Source organism: Pelobates fuscus, chromosome 2 (genome assembly GCF_036172605.1).
Source record: "Pelobates fuscus isolate aPelFus1 chromosome 2, aPelFus1.pri, whole genome shotgun sequence".
Lineage (NCBI taxonomy): Eukaryota > Metazoa > Chordata > Amphibia > Anura > Pelobatidae > Pelobates > Pelobates fuscus.
This window is the reverse complement of record NC_086318.1, coordinates 218,682,891-218,701,509: the sequence shown is the minus strand read 5'-3', so window position 1 is coordinate 218,701,509 and position 18,619 is coordinate 218,682,891. Positions and strand designations below refer to the sequence as shown.

Here is an 18,619-nt window from a genome sequence, read left to right as displayed (position 1 = left end):
CATGACAACAATGTAAAGTGGTCATGTCGGTAATAAAAATGCACAGAAGTTTGGGCCGAAAATGGGCCTATCCCGTTTCGGCCGAAAACGAGTCAAACTTGCCGAAATTAAATAATAAAAAAAAAATTGTAGTGCATAGTTTAACAGACATGCTTGCATTAACCATTCAGATGAATATATATCACAATGAAAGATAGTAATGATAATATGAAAACTTTAAAGTCAAGAATACTGCACATGGGACGGGGGAGAAGAACACTGTGGGACGGGGAGGTGGGGGAGAAGAACACTGTGGGACGGGGGAGGTGGGGGAGTAAAGAACATTAAGGGTGGGGGGACTACTAAAAGAGAAGGGAAGTTTTTCATATTAGATTAAATTCCTTAAGTCTAATAATAAATTTATAGGAAAAAAACTTTTATAATCATTTGGGGGAAAAAGTCAGTTTTGGTTTTCGGCTAAGGGCATCCTGAATTTTCTGTTTTGGCACAGAATTTTCATTTCAGTGCATCCCTAGTCGGTAGCCATTTCTGTATTCTATGTCTGTGTCTTGTATATGTCTAACGGGGGGCTACTGCTTGCTTACACTGTAGCAAGTATATATTTTGGTTTATTACATTTTACATGGCTGTTGCAAGTGATCATATTTTTTGTTAATCAGATGATGAAATTGAAGGTGTTCCTCCAAAGAATGATCATAAAGTATATGAACAATTGATTCCAGTGCAGGATATTGAGAGGTAACTGTACTTTTAGATTTTTGTAAACTGTATCTTGACACATTAGTATGTATGTTTATAATTCATATTATTTATATAGTGCCATCAGATTCCGGAGTCATGGGTACAAATGTAGTAGACTTTTTAATTTTTAAATTGTCAAATCGGACATATAGAAATCCTCATTGTGTTGGTTTAAAGTGCTTTTATGCAAGTTAGAAGCCAGTTAAAGGACAACTGTGAGATCAAAACAATATAATATCCGGTTTTAAAGGATATTTAATTACTTTTAATGAAGTACATAAATAAAAAAAACTCATCTTTTTGTATTTGAAAGGATCTTTGAGCCATCAACATAAACCTTGAGTTATACAGTGTTTCTGTGGTCTTCCCTGCTTTGTTCCCTGCATAAAAGCACGGGTAACCAGACAGTCTGTTTTTAAACGAACTCAAGGTGCATGTATATTGTTGAAGGATCCTGTCATATACTAAAGGTAGCGATAATTTTTTTTTTTTTAATTTCGTTTTCAGAAAAAAATCCTTTCATCAAATTCTGAAATCAAAGATTTATTAAAATTGATCGTTGTCCTTTAACCCATTAACACTGTTACGGCTTTCAATGTCGTCCCTCAATAGGTGCGCTGTAACGGCTTGGAGCCTCGGTATACTTACCTTCCCGGCAATCTGCTTCGGGTGGACTGCCTGACAGCCCAGACAGCCCCCCTATAACTACCTGTGGAACTGTCTGGGCTGCCAGTCCCCCTGCTGGTGGGAAGAGCTTGAAAAAAAAAAAAAAAACCTCATTAAACATGTAAAAATAAACTAAATGTGTATATGTGTGTATATGTATGTATGTGATGTGCAGAAAAAGGTGCAGGGAGGCAGCGCCTGTGGTGGTGGTCTCAAATCCAGGGTAATATGTGAAATAAGCACAGAGAACGTAATATAGTATGTCAGGAGTTCTGATATCTTAACAAGGACAAAGGTTGTACTTACAATTTTCTGGAGCTTATGTTCAGCTCCAGATTTATGCGCATGGACGGAATAATCCCCGTCTATGGATATGGTAGTGTGTCCTCGTGCTTGTTAGTTGGTGCTGTTCTTCGTGCTTTTAGTGGTAGTGCCGTAGCCTGGCAGGGAGGTATCCTCAGTATGCAGGAGAAGAAATAAAAACAGAATATAGTGCTCTCTATATGTTAAAAATAAGGATAAAAATAAAACAAGATATACTCACAAATGGGGAGCAAATGAAGGTATTGCTCAATCCCAAAGCGCTTAGGTGGTTTTATCCCCACCAAGGATATCACTGTGTGAGTCTTCTGGATAAAAAAAAAGCTTGAAAGATAGGTCTGGAATCTCCAAGTGGTATAAAATGAATAATAACTTTTATTTGGAGATAAAAAAACAAAGTATAAAAGAATTATTGTATGCATGTAAGTATAAAAAGTGTGTGTGTGTGTGTATATGTATATATGTATATGTATATGTATGTATATATATATATGTATATATGTATATATGTATATATATATGTATATATATATACACACACACACAATCCAAAAATATTAAAATCAATTATATATACATAACAAAATACACTTAGAATGACATTCTATATATAAATAAATACAAATAACTGCAAATAATTTATATACATATACGTGTATATTTAAGCAATCTTTTAACATACTTTATGTGATTTAATTAATAAAAAAATGATTTACGTGCCTGACAACCCAGGCAGAAAGGGCAGAGAATATAATTTGCAAGCACTCTATTTAACCCTGTAACTTTCCAAGACACCATGAAACCTGTACATGGGGGGGTACTGTTTTACTTGGGAGACTTCGCTGAACACAAATATTTGTGTTTCAATATTGTAAATTGTATTACGACAATGAAATTTTCAGTAAAAGTGACTTTTTTTGCATTTTTCACACACAAACAGAACTTTCTCTGACAATATTGTCATACGTTGTACTGTTTTGAAACACTGTGTTCAGTGGAGTCTCCCAAGTAGAACAGTACCCCCATGTACAGGTTTTATGGTGTTTTGGAAAGTTAGTGAGTCAAATATAAGGCTTGCATTTCATTTTTTTCACATTGAAATTTGACAGTTTGGTAATGTTGCCTTTGAGACCGTATGGTAGCCCAGGTTTGTGGCTACTAAAACAGACTGGACATACCCCACTTGCAATACATTGGGTTGTCTACTTTTGCAAATAGTATGCCATCATGGGCGTAATTCTTATTACTGGGCTACCACATGGTCTCAAAGGTAAAATTATTAATCTGGCAAATTTCAATGTGAAAAAAAAAAATGAAATGAAAGCCTTATATTTGACTTTAAAAAAAAAAACAACGTAAAAATGGAACATGCTATATTTGACCCTGTAACTTTCCGAAACACCGTAAAACCTGTTCATGGGGGTAATGTTGTACTCATGAGACATTGCTGAATACAAATATGTGCATTTTATTGCAGTAAAAGCGAACAGTTTAATGACATTCACAGTTAAAATGTCACACAGAACTAAAAATTTGATAAAAAAATTTAATTTCTCACACTTTTTAGATTTTATAATAAATTATGTTCCATATATGAATAGTTGATGAGCAATTAAAGCCCTGTTTCCCCTGAACAAAATGATATATAATAAGTGTGGGTGCACTTAATATGAAAGAGGTGAAATACAGTTGAACAGACATATTGTGAAAATTCCAGGTTTTGTTTACATTTTGTTTTGATCAGAACTTGTACTATTAACTCTGTCCTGAAGGGGTTAAATATTTGAAATTGCTTCATTAACATAATGCCTGACAGAGATACTATCATCGCTTTTCACCTTTATTAAGTTACATCCCCATACCTGTTAAATATAATGGATTGTGAACCTGCTGTTCATTTTCTTATTTGATTTAAGTATAATGCTGCAGTTCTAGAACAATTTATTTTTCAGTATTTCTTAAAGGGGAGCACTCCTGGCACAATAACTACCACAGCATGTAGTATTGCAATGTGCTTTTTTTGTTGTTGTTTTATTTTTTATTTTTTTGGTCCCCATCCAGAATAATATATATTTTTTTTTTCCCCCCTTTTCTTTATGAAGAGATTTGGAACCACTGGACAGACCTGAAGTTAACTTTCCATCAGCTGAAGTTGGTAATGCAGCATCTGTTCCATCAACTAGTGACTCTGCATGTAAGCAATTTTCTCCATTTACTTCAGTTTTAGTCCTTTAACCACAGATATACTTTTTTTTTTTTTTTTATATATAGAATACAACAAAGAAATAGTTTCCGGTCATTGCACCCTTGTTTCTAACATAGGGGAATATTTGTGTTCTTCAGATTAATCAGCGTTGGTTTGCTATTATTTAAAATGTTATTTTAGACCCTTGCTTTGAAAAATAAATCCTGGAATTTGTCTCTGATTATGTCATTGATCTACTGTGACCTTTTTCGGAGGGATGCACGAAGAACATTGCAGATAGGTGTGTGTGTGTGTGTGTGTGTTGCGTTTAAAGCTGTGCTAAAGTCAATTTGTTTGATTAGCTTTGCTTTAAAGGAATACTCCAAGCACCATGACCATTATTGCTCGCTGTAGTTGTTATTGTGCCAGGAGTTCTTTCGCGCCCCCCTCTCATTGTAAGGCGTCGAACCAGTTTTAGAACACCATGGTCCACCGGGAACCACTCTATGCCTGCACTACCAACACTGGAGACCAAGTGGTAAAACAGGACTATTACTTAGTGTTTCCAAAACAGACTGGATCTGTCTCAAGGAAGATGGGATACTTCCTCAATTTTAAGACTTATTGGAACAAGTTCTTTCTAGCGTATTTTTCAACGTAAAATTGACAACTGGGCTTCTGAGAGGTACCGTATATACTAGAGTATAGGCCGACCCGAATATAAGCCGAGGCCCATAATTTTACCCAAAAAACTGGAAAAACTTATTGACTCGAGTATAAGACTAGGGTGGGAAATGCAGCAGCTACTGGTAAATTTCTAAATAAAATTAGATCCTAAAAAAATTATATTAATTGAATAGTTATATGCAGTGTGTGGTAACTTGCTAAGCTGCAAATGTTTTGATCCTGTAGTTTCTCAGGCAATCAATGCTCACCTTTTTCATCTATGTTAAAATCTGAGTAAAATATGTTGGTGTGAATCATCCAGCAAAAGCCCTATTTCAACCATCTGTTCTAGTTATTTTTAGATTCCTCCTACTTGTATTTGCTAAATCCTACTCACAAGGCAGAAATATCTGCTTTTGGTCATTTCAAAATCAGAAATTTTGCTGATAATCCGTTTATCAGGTATTTGTCGAAGTTGTCTACAGATTGCATCCCAAAACCCACAATCCTTTTGCCTTCTTGGGATCTCAGCTATATTTTATCAGTTTTAATTGATACTTCCTTTTGAGCTCATGGAAGATTGTATTTTGAACAATTTGTTTTTAATAGCTATAATTTCAACAAATAGACTGTGTGAACTTCAATCTTTAGGTACTTCCTTAGGTGTTTCTCTGTCTCCTTACTTTTTATCTGAGGGGGATTAATCCAGCTATATGATATCAAGGTTATTCTATCAACATTGTGTAAAGATCTAACGCCTTTAGAACTGAAATAATATCTTCTGGCTGTCAACGACTCTCTACAGACTTGGAACACTTAGAATCATTCAGAAAATCTTAACATCTCATGTTATTTAACCCCTTAAGGACACATGACATGTGTGACATGTCATGATTCCCTTTTATTCCAGAAGTTTGGTCCTTAAGGGGTTAAAGGAATTTAAAGCCTCTATTGCCAGTTTGATTAAAGAAACTATCTTTCTTGCATGTTTAATCTCTGGATCCCATCTTCAGTAAAGATCAGTGCATATACTACTACCACCAATTCAGTCTCTAGTAGTTTGGTCATCACTTCATACTTTCATTAAGCACTTCCAATTAGACAATTTTGCGAATCTTCTATCTATAGTAACTTAAACTACCAAACCATCATTTTATATCTTGTTACATCCGTTTTGTTACTACAGCTGCTATCAGTATGGAAAAGTACAAAATTAAAGCAGGGAGGGATCCAATACTGCTGCTAATACTACAAAAACTAATCAAAGCTGTCTCCAGAATGCATATTGGAGGATATGTTTAAAATGTATGCAAGATAAAATGTTTTAAGATTAAAGATCTTTGCAGCTAGCAAAGAAAAAGTTTGGATCTTTTCTACAAGTAAAATTTAACATTCAAAATGTGTTCTATATTTTCACAGCTGTAATCAGTATTCATGACAGTGAAATAGCAAGCAAGTGTTCTGAAATACTTGAGGGTCGTATAGATGAAGAATTAAATGGAAAAGGGGAGCTTGAACAACACACCATAGATGACGTGGAGGCAGCTGTGACCCTTGAGTCTCCTTGTGCAGAAATTCGAGTAAACCTTCATTTTTTTAATTCTTATGTATATGAAATGTGTGAAATTTTTCTTTTGTAAATATTTTAAAGAGTATCTCTAGCCTACATGACCATTTCTCATTTTAGAAGTGGTCATGTGCTCGGCGTTTAAGAACAGTGCAAAACAGATATTGGTATTTTTGTATTGGGGAAACTCGTAACTCTGGTCCAGGCTGGTTAATCTGTGCTGGGAGCACGACTCCAAGGGCAAACCTACATTCCTTGTTGTGCTACTTTCGTTATTCCTTCCATTTACCTTTTTTTTTTTTTTACCTTTTTTTTTATTCCTACCTCTCTTGTGCACCCCCACTCTCCTTCCTCCCCCTTGTGGAGAGGGAAGGAACGATATCGGACAGAGTATGAAAACCAGCAAGGTGAGCTTTGCTCGATGCTGGATTTCAGGTAAATTTATAAATGGCAACCTTTAGTATGCATTCTAAATTAGTTATTTATAAAGGGTTAGAGTAACCTTGAAAGAATGCATGTTATGACTACTGTTAACAATTCTCTTCCGATGGGAGAGCTACAAGTTTCCACCTGCCAGCGGTGCAGACTAGTCGCCACATACCAGACCCCCAGGGATCACTGTGGATATATGCCCAAAAGTAAGAAAGGAGTATGAACTTAAATAAATAAAAAATACATTGAACAAATCATTTTTAAAAACACACACAAGACAGCTGCAAACATGCACCTGAAAGACACTCAACCATATAAGTAGGACTATCAGGATATTTACAGGTGGGACAAAATTCAGAGTAGTATTTGACTGGTCAAGAACTTATTTGTTAGTAGTTCATTTTTTTTGCTGCAGCTACATAATATAACAGAGTCTTGGGCGATTCATCTTGGGTAATATCATGAAGGAATAATTAATTCGCCACAGGGGGAAAAAAATAATAATCAACTTATGTCTGACTTAACCATTTTCATTTAAATGGTTTTGGCAGTAAGCAAAATTATCCTTTCTGGCGTACAGAAAATACATGGCTAATTCATGGGCGCCAATTGCACCCTACCAAATAAACGTTCTAGTGCAGGTTGACCACGCAGCAAGTTATCTGGTAGAAATCTAAGAGCTAGAGGTCCAAACATTAACTAATGTTATTTTGTTGGCAAATGGAGCTCATTTAAAAGAGGTCATCCTCCATATATAGTTAAACAAATCTCCATGCTTTAAGCATCCATTGTATAATACTGAAATTTGTTCATATATTAAAAATAAATAATTAAATAAAACAAACACAAACACACACCCTTTTTTTCCCCAAGTTGTGTCTACAGTCCTTTAATTTATGTTTAGTTGTGGGTCATGTTCCTTAGCTCATTTAGCAAATAGATTGGTTTCTGTCAGCCCTGTAATCGCCATCGCCACCCCTCCCCTCCCCCCCCCCCCCTCCCCTGTCTACAATGTATAGGTATTGTCCAAATATTAGAAACTCCTTTTCTATTTGGACAAGTGTACCACCTCTATATTGTTTTTTATTGTGATTAGGGACATTAGATATTGACTATGTTTTTTTGGTGTCTTAATTTTGAAATTCACTTCTAATTTCCAATAATAATGACTGATTTTTTGATGGGCAGCCATCTTACACTTGTGCCATAATTTTTTTTTTTTCTTCATTTAAATATTTGAGTTTATAGTATACCAGGGATCAAAGTATAGAGTATCTTGTTTACATATATTTCAGACTACAATATTAATGGAAATATTTACACTTGCTGTCCCCCAATAGAGTGTTGCACATTGCGGTCAAATTCTTTGCCCAGCTGAAACACTTTCCCAATGATGCCAACAAACTGGTTCCATTGACATTAGCACATCAGCATCACATTGGTCATTCTCTATATATACCATTAACCCCTTAGTATAGAACCTTATTGTATGTACAGACTAAGATGTCTTCTAAATCAATCCGTAATCATAAACTACACCCATATTCCTAGTTATTGCTTATAGAGCGTAACCCCAGATATCAAGTCATACCTGCATCTTCCCCGATACCACAATGGCTACAGTCCCAGCTAGTAACTCTGAGTGTCAAAGTTTTGTCATCAATAGTCTTTAAGTGCAAGACTCCCATGGCTGAACATTTTCTTCCAATGGTGGGATTGGTTTAATTATATTTCAACAGAGAGTCCTATATTCATCAGTTCCTCAAAAAAATGTAATCATTTTGTTAAAATTAAAGGGACACTCTGTACTCCTAAATCACTTAAGCTTGTTGATGCTTTGTGTAAAGTGTCTTAGCAAAACAAAGAAAAAAAAGTCCTGTTACCTCCTAGTTTGGCTAGCTCAGTGGAGATAAAATTAAGAGGCGGGCAATTTCCCAGAGCACCAGTCTTGCAAACACTCTCATTGAAAAGTCTGTAATTGGACAGCCAAAGGAAGCCTGGACTGGGGAAAAGGGGGAGGGCTTGCAAAGGTTTTATAGAAAAGAACTGCAGCTTTTGCAAGCAGTTTTAAATGGGAAAAAATGCATAAATAAATGCATGCATGTTTTCAATTGGGCTATATCTGATAAAGTGGAGTGTCCCTTTAATATCAAAATAAATTAATAGCAAAGTATGCTGTATTGTCCGCAATGCATATATCTCACCGGTCTATCAAAATGTGCAAATGGCTGATTAGAATGAGTTACTTCACAGTAACTATCAATATATTTAGGTCCAGCTAGCAGTCACATATTATGAACTGTGGTGATTTTACATTAATCACAGACCTGTATCCTTGTGTGTTTGTTCCTTAAGTGTCAGTTTTCTCCAGGTACTAGTTTTTGCTTGTGTGCCATTCAGGGTCCTTTTAAGGCTTGGTTATGAGGTAGACATGCATCGGTATTAATACAGGTACACATCTCAGTGGCACTGTCCAGGATAATTTAATACTGCAATAATTGTATTCCTAAGATAAATTTAATCTATCCCTCACAGCTATAAACTACATTTGCGAAGGAGACATATGTAATGGAACCTATTCGTAAGCCTGTAAGAGTGATAAATATTTCAGTAAACATTTGCTCACCTTTTCTTGACAACATATGGTGACAAAATTTGGAAACCATTTTCATTAAAATGATTGGCTATCTAACCAACTTAAAAATGTATAGTTCCAAAATACAATAAAGAGGTGATATTAAGAAATTAAGCAATGAGGGAAAATTTTTAAATAAACAAGAAATTGGAAACTAAAATAAGCAAATATAGAAAAAACGAACAGCAAATATAAAAAGAAAAGAATGAAGATAAAGAACGGTACATAAAAAAAAAAGTCAGAGGGATTTAATACAACATTATCAAGATTTCCATTCTCCTGGTGGAGCAAATATAATCCAACAAATCATTTGGAGGAATACATGTTCCATTCAAGATTACTACTTTCCTTCCAATGCAGAAGGATACAAGAAAATAGTCCTCTTGGAACAGAGGAAGGTAGGAAAATATCATTCTTATTAAATTTATTTCTCTTGATAGTATGCGTATATCTGAATGCACAGTTATTAATATAATTGAAATACTGTACAGTGACTCTTAAGCTCGTTTATAACAATTCGATCAACTGCTAGTCCTCATTCAACCCTACATGGTGCAAACAGTCTAACCTGTTAATTTGGGTTGTTTCCTTTTGTTTCAGTAATGCAATCCATCTCCACCATGCTGTAGAGGGGGTACCCAGTCAGTGACCTGGAATCTCAGCTGGTTAGACATTTAAAGAGTCACAACGTTAACATGTTAAACACTAGGTAATTAAAAATACACAGAGGCAATCCTAGAATCCTCACTCTGGACCGTGCCCTTACGCAGGGTGTATCATTTGTAGTGCTATGCTACTAGCCAGGCCTTAAAAGTGACTTGCCACTGCAAGCCATAGTATACTTTCCAGGGATGTAATTTTTACTCCCAGGGTAAAATTTTCACTAGTCAATAGCTAGTGGAAATTGTAAGCCCTGCACACCATTCATAATATTAACATCTGATTTTTTTTCCAAATACATAAGTCCAAAGGGACATGTTGGCAAATTAATTACACAATCTGATTCTCCAGGATCAGGTTTGTTTTATATTCTAAAAAAAATAAAAAAATAAAATTGTCCCTCTGTGGTGAGATTATTGCCTTTCATGATTATCTTGCAACAATCGCAGTATTTTAGCTATGTATTATATTTGTAAGTAGACAACAATGCTTAACAAGGGTACATTTTTATTGATTGTTACAGAACAGTGTTTCAAAATTTCTTCCTTAAAGTATATCTAATCCACTTCCCCTCCAAATCAGTGCTCCTCAACCCTCTCCTCACAGAACACCGAACAGTCCAGGATTTTGGGATTACCCGGGTGTGTTTAAAAAAAAAACAAAAAAAACACAAGAAATAAAACCCCCCTTTTTTTTCTAGAATTTAAAGTGTTATTTCTTTTGTGTTTTTATTTAACACCTTAGAAGCACCTGGGTAATCCCTAAATTCTGGACTGTTAGGTGTGCCTTGAGGAAAGGGTTGATGAGCACTGCCTCAAATAGAAGTATATCATAAAGATAAAGGTGGCGGTACAGATGTTGGGGACAGCTGTGGGAATAAGGCAATGCCTCGCTAATCTGGAGAGATCTATGGTGGCTCATGCAGGATCCTTCATAGACCACAATTTAGTACTTTACCACATGGGCTCTTGAGAGTTCAACATTGACATAGACATCTGGTGAATGAAGCTCCCGATGCTGCAGATGGTGGTGTCATGAAGGAACAGCGTCAGGTAAGTATAGCTCACCTCTTCTGCACTTGCCTTGCCACCACACCTGAAGCGGCATTGTCACCATCAGAGGTCTGTTCAAAAAAAGGCACCTAGAAGATGAGAGATCTTTAACTTTGTGGCTAGTAGAGGTTAAATGGAGAGGCAAATGGTACTCAGGCAACCTTGGTGGAATCTTGATCTATCAGAGTATATCTGTTTGTAGAATTCACTATTGTAATTTACAACTGTAAGAACCCAGTCTGTGCGCCTCCTTACTCAATTACTATTCCATCTCTTGCAGTGTAGTTTGCAACATTTAGGGCAAAAACTGTGTACAGGCTAGCCTTTTCTTCAGATACAATAGATGGTAACTAGAAAATGAAAAAAATATTTTTATCAATCAGTGTAACACGTCCGTGAAAATATGTCTTTATTACTTTAGGGTCAAGATAGGAGGCCACTGTCTAATATAATACCGTATAAATGTTGCAACTGAGGTCCAGTGACTGGGTTGATTCTGTACCATAAAGCCAAATAAGTCCAGCACGATTATAAGATTCAAACTATTTGTCAGTCCAGGGTTATCCACAATAATTTTTATAGGGATACTATAGGCACCCAGACCACTTCAGCTCATTGAAGTCTGGGTGCAGTGTCCCTGTTCCTCTTTTTCCAAAACTGCAATGATTTACATTGCAGGACTAAGACTGCCTCTATCGGGAGTGAGACAGCCACTAGAGGCACTTCCTGGTGGCTAAGCGAATTTAAATGGCCTGGCACTGGATGTCCTTGCGCTCTGCATGAGGATGTCCAGTGTTAATTAAATACAGATTTGTATTCCTTAAACTATAGTCCCTTTAAGTTTTGTATTTTGGGTTAAAACTAGGGATCGATCGATATTGATATTTTAGAGCCGATACCGATAATCTGTGAACTTTCAGGCCGATAGCATTACCATTTTGAAAAAATAAACGATTTCTAAAGGTAAATGCACAAAACATACATGGCGCATGTAGTGGATGCAGTGTGTATTTGTGTAGTGTGTATATAATGAATGGTGTGTGTGTGTGTGTGTGTGTTTATATAATATATATTGCATGCAGTGTGCGGAAACTGAATGCAGTGTGTTTGTATATAATGAATGCAGAGTGTGTGTTTGTGTAAATGTTTTTTTAGTCCCCCCCCCCCCCCCCCCCTTCTTACTTGGCCAGCGAGGGGCAGGATATAGTATTTCTTGGTGGTCCAGTGGCATGGACTGTGCAGTGGGGGCCTGCAGCAAGCTCTTACTTACCTTCCCTGCAGCTCACTGTGTAAATCTCGCGGCCAGCGTGCTGCGCAGAACGTTGCAATGGTAAGCCGTGGCAACATACTGATGGCTGCGGGACTCACGAGATTTACACAGGAGAGCTGCTGGAAAGAAAAGCATGAGACGCTGCGGAAACTTGGAATGGGCCAGGCGGTCCTGTTATGTATTATCGGCAATATCTGTATCTTTATTGGCCGATACCAATATTGTAGAAAATGACGATAATCGGTCGGTCCCTAGTTAAAACTTTAAATTATTTTGAGTCCAGCTAAATCACCCTTTAGTAAATAACTCTGAAAAGAGCGTACCAATTCTTCATATCTGCATGAGTTAATTAAATCTACTTTTGCTTTTCCTTTTTTCTTTTGACAATGTACTTTCCTTCACTTCTACTGTGTTTATATAGATGTTATGGTGTCTGGTTTTTATTCCCTCTAGCGAGCCTATATGAATTGCCCCCAAATAAACTATAAAATAATTGTATAATTTTAATGTCCCTTTTGATATTTAAAACATGCTGTGTGTGGGTGTGTGTGTGTGTGTGTGTGTGTGTGTGTGTGTGTGTGTATATATATATATATATATATATATAATACATTTTATTTATTTTTTATAGGAAGAGAAGGAAATAGAGATCAAACTACCAGACTCAGATATTCACTTTGATGTATATGAATCCTCTCATGTTGGAAATGCTTATAATATTGAAAATATTGAACATCACTATAATAGTGAGATAGTGGATGCTATAAACTGTTTGGATAATGAAATGAATGATGCAGAAGGAGAACATTTTGCAGAGCAAAATAACTTTACATTGGTACTTGAAGGTGGAGAAGAAGATGCAACAGAAATGCAAGTAAACCGTGAAGATCACTTTGAGTCTTTGGCTACTGAAGTGCCTAGCAATCTCATATCTTTAGTAACAAAAGATCATAAACCAGTTCATGAGGCTGATACCTTTCCAATTATGAGCAGAGAACATGAAACCACTGTGCCTGAACCAGTAAAGATTGACAAAAATCTGCTGGATTTTACCGAAATAAATAGTGAAAATGTGTTCGAGCCTTTAAGTAAGGTTTCCAATTTTATGACGCCGATACAAGGTTTAAATTCTGAAATTTCTGCGTGTAATATAAAAACTGTGATTGAGATACCAACAAATACACTGGCCACAAAGAGTGTTGGGGTAGATGTTAAGGATTCTCCTCCCAGCGATCTCATTCCTATAGTGGTAAATCCTCTAACCCCACGTAGAAGTATAAGGAATATTTCAAAGTTGTATGAAAGTGCAGAGTTTGAAGAAAAGTCTCTCCCAACAACCCCAAGGAGAGGAAGAAAGGCAAAAGGAATAATTGATAATCTTAATGACCTTTCTAATCTACAAGAGGAAGAGGTACCAGTTAGTATTAAGAGAATAACCCGTAAAAACCAAAATATTGCATCTGAAAGTTCTTTAAATGCAGAAATAGAAGGCCCAAGCACGCAGTTTGCAAAAGAGCCATCTACTCCAACTAGGACACACAGAGCTACATTACCAGCAGCAGATCAAATACATGTTGAAAATGAACCAACCATTGAAGAACCTGAACTAAAACCGCCGTCTACCCCAACTCGAGGTAGCAGAGTAAAACTGTCAACACCAGAAGATCAAATGGAGACAGAAAGTAATTTAATGGTTGAGAAAACTGCACCAATACAACCATCTACTCCTACTAGGTCTCGGAAAGGAAAGTTATCCAGAGCAGAACAAATAGACACAGAAAGCAAACCAATCCTTGAGGAAACTGCACCAAAACAACCATCTACTCCAACAAGAGCACACCGAGGAAAGGTACTGTCTGCAGAGGTACAAATAGATAAAGAAAATGAAACCATTGAGGAAACTGCATCAAAACAACCATCTACTCCAACAAGAGCACACCGAGGAAAGGTACTGTCTGCAGAGGTACAAATAGATAAAGAAAGTGAAACCATTGAGGAAACTGCATCAAAACAACCAACTACTCCAACTAGAACTCGTAGAGGAAAGGTACACTCAGCAGAAGAACAAAGGGATACAGAAAGTAATGAAACCATCAAGGAAACTGCATCAAAACAACCAACTACTCCAACCAGAGCTCGTAGAGGAAAGGTACACTCAGCAGATGAACAAAGGGATACAGAAAGTAATGAAACAATAGAAGAAACTGCTTCAAAACAACCATCTACTACAACCAGAGCTCGTAGAGGAAAGGTACACTCAGCAGATGAACAAAGGGATACAGAAAGTAATGAAACAATAGAAGAAACTGCATCAAAACAACCATCTACTCCAACTAGGGCTCATAAAGGAAAGGTACTCTCAGCAGAGGAACAAATAGATACAGTAAGTAATGAAACAATCGAGGAAACTGCATCAAAACAACCATCTACTACAACCAGGGCTCGTAGAGGAAAGTTACTCGTAGTTGAGGAACAAATCGATACAGAAACTAATGCAACAATCGAGGAAACTGCTCAAAAGCCTCCATCTACTCCAACTAGGGCTCGTAGAGGAAAGTTACCTGCAGCAGAGGAACAAGTAGAAACAGACAGTAATACACCTGTTGAGAAAATTGCACAAAAGCAACCAACTACTCCAACGAGGGCTCGTAGGGGAAAGCTACTCGTAGTCGAGGAACAAATAGACACAGAAACTAATGCAACAATTGAAGAAATTGCACAAAAGCCTCCCTCTACTCCAACTAGGGCTCGTAGAGGAAAGTTACTCAAAACAGAGGAGCAAATAGAGGCAGAAAGTAAGGCAACAGTTGAAGAATCTGCACCAAAACAATACATTACTTCAACTAGGACTCGCAGAGCAAATTTACCAGAACCAGAGGAACAAATAGACACAGAGAGTAATGCCGAGATCAATGATACTTCACCTAAACGACCAACTACTCCAATTAGGGCTCGCAGAGGAAAATTAAAAGAACCAGAAGATCATATCTCAGTGAATATTCAAGAGAGTCCTCCACCTCATTCAAGAATAACAAGATCCCAAAACATTGAATATGGAGACATAATCTCAAGTCAAAAAGAAGGTAATGAGCATGTAAAAGGCAGACAAGGCAGACGTCTTGTAAATGAGTTGGTCAAACATTTTGAGCTTGGTTCTTCTCAACCCGACAGTATAAGCCCACCTGTATCTCCAAACAGAGTTTCTCTGAGGTGGACAAGAAACAGATCAGAAAATAAAATACTTGAAGAGGTATTTTTAAAGGCTATTGAGGAAACTACACATATTCCTAGAAAAAGATCCAAGACAAAATCAGAGGAAGTTACAGAATTACCTGCAGGTACTGGCTTCGAGGAAGTTAAAGTCTCATCTGTTACTAATGGCTCAATAAAGGAAAATAAGAAAATGGCACTTCCTTCTGTGTCAGAGGAACTTGTGGAAGATAGATTGCAGCTGCCAGAAAGCCAGGACCAAAGTAGTGCTCTCAATTTTGCCTTCTCCACCCCTGTGACAAAACGTAAAAAAATAAAAGGTATTTATGCTTTGATAATTAAGTTATCTTTCCTGATGGAAGGAAAAAATACAGCTGTGGTTTAAACAAATTTAATGTTAAGACAAATGTAGTGTTTCTTACCACAAACACAAACTTCTAAATGTGCTTCTATGGAATATATATTTCAGGCAATATGGGAAATAAACTTATCTTGCCGTTTTAATTTTACATTTTAGTTGAAAGATAATCAGGTTACCAGACCACAATTTCTGACACATTTGTGCTAGAATGTCACTTTTATGGATTTTACACCATTGAATAAAACCTTGAAAGTCATTTGTAACTTGTGTTAAGCTTATTTTCATGAGATGCAGTATTTTCTTTTAACTTTAGATTAAGATTTAGCAAATTACACAATAATACAGTTCAGACAAGGCCAGGTCAGGACAAATTATGGAAATTAACATTGTTTCATTTATCCTATTTGTATGCGTTCCCTATGCTACTGCCAAGAAGCAGAATTTATAAAATGTTTGAAAAGAAGCGATGTGAGCATCCAATTTCAGGATGAAAAATGTGGATTTCTAAATGTTTTATGTTTCACATCTTACAAATGTATATTTTTTTTATCCTTATGTTAAAAAAAAATAAAAAAATTTGGGAAGTGACCCGTTCCCCTTTACAAACCTTTGAATGTTCTATTTCTTTTACAGTTCAAGAAACCGGAATAGCTGATTTTCCTGGGCACTTGAAACCACAAACCTCTTCTGAATTTGTCTTCTCTCCACCTTCCACAAGGACGAGGAGACTAAGATCTGCTTTCATTGAATCTGTGAAAAATGAGGTGCGTCATGTCTTACATATTTCAGATTGTAAAGATTTGGCCCTTTTTTTTCCTTTTTTTTTTTTTCCAGTTCATAGGATAGTTACACACAAGCCTGAGGTACCCCAACGGCAATCCTCTGGCCCCATATCAAGCTTCACATTTAGGGTATTAGAGTGAACATGCACAATTTTTATAATATAAGAAACATGAGTAGAAATAAGAAACAAGCTGAACTTTTGTGTGAATTTAGGTAGAGTTGAGTCAATCAAGAATTTGTGTGTAAGAGTTGATTAAAAATGGTGCTCATGTTCTCGTGCAGCTTAATGTCACCCCTCTCTTGGTAATCTTTCTGCTTCAATAAATTGTCATTAGGGCAGTGGAATTCTGCTTTAATTGCTGTGTGCAGTAGGAGCTGCTGAGGTTAGCTTCCTCTAAGCTCTGCAGTCAAGCCCCGCCCCGAGATTTGGCACATTTAACTTAATTTTCTACAAAAGTGAGATAGTTGCACAGGCAAGTTTTGTGTCCTGGAATTTTGCTATGATACTTGTATAAAGTAAATGATTATGCAAAATGTTAATGCATTCTTTTTGAGAATATAATTAAAACTTATGACACACCATGTTTAACTAGAAATTTAGAAGAAAAAAATAAATAAAACTATTCCTCACCCATATTGTTTTTCTTAAACCCCTTTTCATGTGGGTGTTACTCTACTGCTGTGCACACTACAACAGAAGGTATCGTTAACTCATTTGTCAAACCTTATAGAGGATAAGAAAGATCCTCTACTCTGGTCTGTAAGGTTATGCTACTCAGTGACTGGGAGGAGGAGCTCTCAGATCACTTTATAGCCTGCGCACACCCATTATTGAATACTATGTGAAGGACAGCTCCACTAAGCCACGCTCCTATAGAAGTTCTAGGGGGCTGTCTGCACCAAACTCCTGTAAGTCACCAAGGTGTTTTGCCTGCCCAGGGATACTGAAATAGAACAGAAGCAGAAAAAAAAATAGTTTTGTATTCTGAAAATCGAGCAGTTATCTAAAATATATATTGCTTAATGTCTAAATGTTGCCATTTAAGAGTATTACATAATTATTTTTCCTACTTAAAAATTTTTATTTCTTCACAGGTCGTGAAACTCCCCAAGCCCCGTAAAACTGGAAACCCTGCTGAAGAGCCTGTTCTAAGAAAGAGAGGCAGACAACCAAAAGACAGCAAGTATGTTTCTTTACTCCAGGCAAAATCTTGTCCTTTTTAAAATTCATACTGGTATTTTATACAAAGACAGACTTAGTTTCCAAAATTTCAATGCCTGGCTGAAAGTAATTTTGTGCATCAGCACATATATTCTTAAATAAAAATGTCTTACATTACAAAATTACAAGTATTGTAAGCAGTGTTGTGTATCAAGGAAAAGATCCTTCAGTTTCAAAACCTGACATCGCTGCACTTTACTGACACCTGCTCTTTGTAAAGGCTCCTTTTGTTCACGGAACTGTACGCTTTTGTTGGGTGTCTTAAAACAAGAATGGATCTTGCTACCTAAGTATGAAACAACCATTTAGACATGCACAGTCCAATAATTGACAGGTTCACTTGTCAATAGCACACAGGGTTCATAATGTTACTTGTCTATACTTTTGGTAATGTTTGTTTTATAAAAAAAAAGGCAATTTCTGGCCCATTAGCAACACAGCTTCCATTGTGCATGTCCAGCAAATAGATTTGATAAGCACAATGGTAGGTTTTTTCCTTATTTGTTGCGATAAACTGTATTCTATTGCCAAATAGTCACACATTTTTGCCAACCACGTTTTCTGTAACATATTTTCTGAATGTTTAACCCCTTAAGGATGGCGGGCGTTCTATGCCGTCCTTTTTGGGGCGGTCCTTAACGCCATCCTTTGTACTTACCGGGTCCCTGCCGTTCCCCCAACGGGCGGTTGCGATCCTGGGGTCTGCCTGGGAGTACTTGGATCATATTTAATTTTATATATGTTCAAACTGCGGGTTCCTTGCGATCACATAGCCGGCTTATGCAGGCAGTCGCCCTAATGATATAGAGATATATATATATATATATACATACATACTGCAAATGTCC

General features: G+C 36.6%; 1 protein-coding gene across 1 annotated transcript in view; it reads left to right on the top strand.

Moving 5' to 3' along the window:
- AHCTF1 (AT-hook containing transcription factor 1) overlaps nt 1–18,619 on the top strand; it is a 132,432-nt gene that overhangs the window by 105,305 nt on the left and 8,508 nt on the right. The window contains exons 30-36 of the mRNA XM_063443190.1: nt 660–738; nt 3,831–3,922; nt 5,999–6,037; nt 6,086–6,159; nt 12,827–15,725; nt 16,400–16,530; nt 17,645–17,733. Coding sequence (XP_063299260.1) covers nt 660–738; nt 3,831–3,922; nt 5,999–6,037; nt 6,086–6,159; nt 12,827–15,725; nt 16,400–16,530; nt 17,645–17,733 — 3,403 coding nt within the window. The remainder of the gene's footprint in view (nt 1–659; nt 739–3,830; nt 3,923–5,998; nt 6,038–6,085; nt 6,160–12,826; nt 15,726–16,399; nt 16,531–17,644; nt 17,734–18,619) is intronic.